This window comes from Cariama cristata, unplaced genomic scaffold (assembly GCF_000690535.1).
Source record: "Cariama cristata isolate BGI_N322 unplaced genomic scaffold, ASM69053v1 scaffold14521, whole genome shotgun sequence".
NCBI lineage: Eukaryota > Metazoa > Chordata > Aves > Cariamiformes > Cariamidae > Cariama > Cariama cristata.
The window spans coordinates 5988-9367 of NW_009601117.1; the positions used below are offsets into that span (position 1 = coordinate 5988).

At 44.9% G+C, this 3380-nt stretch overlaps 1 protein-coding gene across 1 annotated transcript in view; it reads right to left on the reverse strand.

Annotated features, from left to right (window-relative positions):
* Positions 1-258: 258 nt before the first annotated feature.
* LOC104169421 (guanine nucleotide-binding protein G(k) subunit alpha) overlaps positions 259-3380 on the reverse strand; it is a gene marked incomplete at its 5' end in the record, with an annotated part of 14023 nt that continues 10901 nt past the window's right edge. Inside the window, 4 exons of the mRNA XM_009710335.1 lie at positions 259-497; positions 600-814; positions 1653-1806; positions 2301-2430. Of these exons, the coding sequence (XP_009708637.1) occupies positions 624-814; positions 1653-1806; positions 2301-2430 (475 nt within the window). The remainder of the gene's footprint in view (positions 498-599; positions 815-1652; positions 1807-2300; positions 2431-3380) is intronic.

The window sequence follows — 3380 nt, forward strand, 5'->3', positions numbered from 1 at the left end:
AGAGTTCCTGCTAAGAGGAATACTTTCTGCATGATCTGGTCACATGTGCATAGTTCAGTGATTTTTTTGTTGTTGTTGTTTTTTTATTTTTAAAACAAGGTTTGTTTGCAAATAAAGAAATAAAATTTAGTAAAGTTATAAGTTTTCTTGATGGAAAAAACCTTAAAAACAGACTAGTGGTGACTTGTTAACCAAAGAAAGAGAGAAAGCTACATATCAAAGGTCTGGAATCCAGCACCTCAACTTCACAACAGCTGTACACATTTGAGATTACGCCATCCAAACGATGCCAGGATGATCTAGTCACACTAACAGTTGTTCCATCTTGACCTAACTTCAACATCCCATATCAATAAAAAGGTCCCTAATACAGAAGATTGTGCTAAAGAATGCAACGATTCTGCATGCTGTTTTCATTTCCCTGGTCCTGTTCATGCTTGCAGCTGTCCCCGTGAGGCAGCAAAGAGTCTGGTTCTCAAAACGCCACGCCATAAAAACTGAAAAGAAAACAGCGAGCATTAGTGAGGTGCAAGACAAAGCCAGCCCGAGCTGGCGTGCAACGTTTAAACGCTACGAGGGGCCAAGCAGTTTGGCTTTACCTTCTTCCTTACACCCCTTCCTTCTCAATAGAGTCCACATTCCTTCAGGTTGTTTTTAATGATAACATCTGTAACAGCATCGAACACAAACTGCACGTTCTTGGTGTCGGTGGCACAGGTGAAGTGCGTGTAGATCTCCTTGGTGTCTTTTCTCCGATTCAGATCTTCAAACTGACACTGGATGTACGCAGCTGCTTCTTCGTATGTGTTGGAGCCTGAAAAAGATAAGATCCCTTACTTTAGCCAGCAGTTCACAGCAGAGAGATCTTTTAAGTACATAGTAAGCCGCTTGCAACCATCTGCCTTATCCAGCTACAAATCCAAATCCACCATTAACCCCTTCTTGTAAATCTGAAGTCTATTCCCAGCTTCTGGTCAGTGACCTTGGACAACTCATCGACTGCTCCCCGCTCCAGCCTCCCTGCCCAGAGATTGCTAGAAGGGAACGTTGTACGCTGGCTATAGCAATGCTTCGTGCTAGAAACATGTAGTTATAGCAGAAAAGTGACAAATCACAGGAATAAGCAGGTTGGAAGGAAGGACCGTTTGAAAAAAAAATAAATTAAAATCTCAGTGCCTCAAGCAGCAACAGGGTAGAGCATCACATCCATGTGGGGCCATGGCAGGGAAGGGCTGCAAAACAGACTTGCTGAAACACAGACACACCAGGGTGGAGAACCGCCCTACCCAGGATGTGGATAAGTCTCATAGCCTCTGAAATAGTAGAACAATACTTTCATTTACCTTCAAAGATGTGGAAGATGCGGAGTAACTTTGATTTGCTGGAGTGCAATACTTTGCTATTCGTACTCCAGGCCATAAAACACACGGACAAAGGCTGTTCGGAACTACAGACATGCATGACCGCATCTCTTCCGAGAAAATCAGCTATCAGCTAAATGGACAGCCCAAAGATGCTGCCCAAGAGACAGAGTTAAGCAAATGGGAAAAAAAGATAAGCTTTTAAGTTATCCCGGATTGCGTAGGCTTCAACTGACTCATTCCTGGCCCTGGCAACACAAATAAAACGCAGTTTCATGAGCTCAACCTTACCTGTGTACTCCGGATAGCAGATCGTTAGTGGGCTTTTCTTAATCTTCTCTTCAAACAGGTCTTTCTTGTTCAAGAAGAGAATGATCGATGTGTCTGTAAACCATTTGTTGTTACAAATGCTGTCAAACAGTTTCATACTCTCATGCATCCGGTTCTGGAAAACAAAACGAGAAGGGTGATGCATCACTCCAGAGTTTATGGGAGGATGGGGTGGGGGGGACAGACAGGCTTTACTGCAAAAGCCAGGCTAAAGAGTCCAAGTGTCACAGAAATATTCTCACTGCCACTTCATCAGGAAGAGCACAGGCACAACCCTGAGCAGGGGACAGGTCACCTCCTCATCCTCTAACTCCCCTGGGACGTGTCTGTTCCTCCACAGAGGTACTCACACCCAGGGGAACAGGCTGCAGGGACAACTCAAGGCACCTCCTCGTAACCAGGGCCTGGAGAAAAAATCTCATTTACGCATTATGTTTATCAGTTTCTGGGGCAAGACACTGCAGGCTGCTGTGAGGAAGTGCTCATCTTTGCAGACTTTGAAGAACTGTAACAAGAGAAGCGAGGCAGAGACCTGTCCGCCCTACGATTCCACCTCCCTTCTCCTACAGGGCCACGCAACCAGGCACTGCTAACTCCTCCGTAACATACCATTTCCTCATCCTCGGCCAAGACAAGGTCGTAATCGCTGAGGGCCACACAGAAAATAATTGCCGTCACGCCTTCAAAGCAGTGGATCCACTTCTTGCGCTCAGACCGTTGGCCACCAACATCAAACATCCTGGGAGAGACAGAAGAACCATCTCAGAAGCTGTGGAGACCTCCCGCCCCGGCCGCCACACCGCTCACAGGTGATGGAGGAGGCTCAGCTAAGGACTTTCAAATCAGCAGTGTTTAGGGGAAAACAGGTTCACAGCCTTCCATCAGCAAGGCCAACAACTCTGAGCCCTCCTTGTCTCAGGAGAGTGGATTTTAAAACCAGAATTCTTTTCTTTAGAGCAATTTCAACAGGAAGAACTAGACGTTACCTACATCGCTATCCAGAAGCCTGCTGATTCACCAGGGCATGCTTATTTTGTTCTCTGTCTCTATTTCCTTAGCAACAATCCATTTGCTTGACTGGACTCCAAACACCTACTCATAGTCAGCTCTTCCACTTAATTGATACTGCGTCTGACAAAGGATTATCTGGAATATACTACCTGCACGCTACTACTGGGACCCAGGAAAAAAAAAATATTAATGGGTTTAAGAAAGAGTTTCACGTATTAAAAAAAAAATTCAACCTGTAAGCTACTGAAGTTTAAAGGCTGCTGAGCTGCTTACAGAATTTTTGTCTACAAAAGACACAAGTGCCTTGGACAGTTACAACACCCTGCTCACCAAAATATTTTGATGAGAAGCAGGATTGCCCAGGATGTTCTGATGGACTGTGACTTAATTAAATCAAGGCAGATACAAGTCAATATCCAAGAGCTATGAAAATCGTAAACATTGATTTGTTACCAGAGCAAACAGGCAGACAAGAGAGAAAGCACCCAGGGTGGGCCAAAAGCAATGCAATTTAATGATGCCAAACAAGGCAGCCAGAAGTGCTGTTCAGCTAACTTCAATCTTCTGTTTAACGTAAACCGTCCCTGCGGACCACAGGAAGAAAGATGAAAATCTCCGTGAGGATACAGGCTATTTACTTAGCTTGTATCATTTGCCATTACTCTCTGCTGTTAGCAC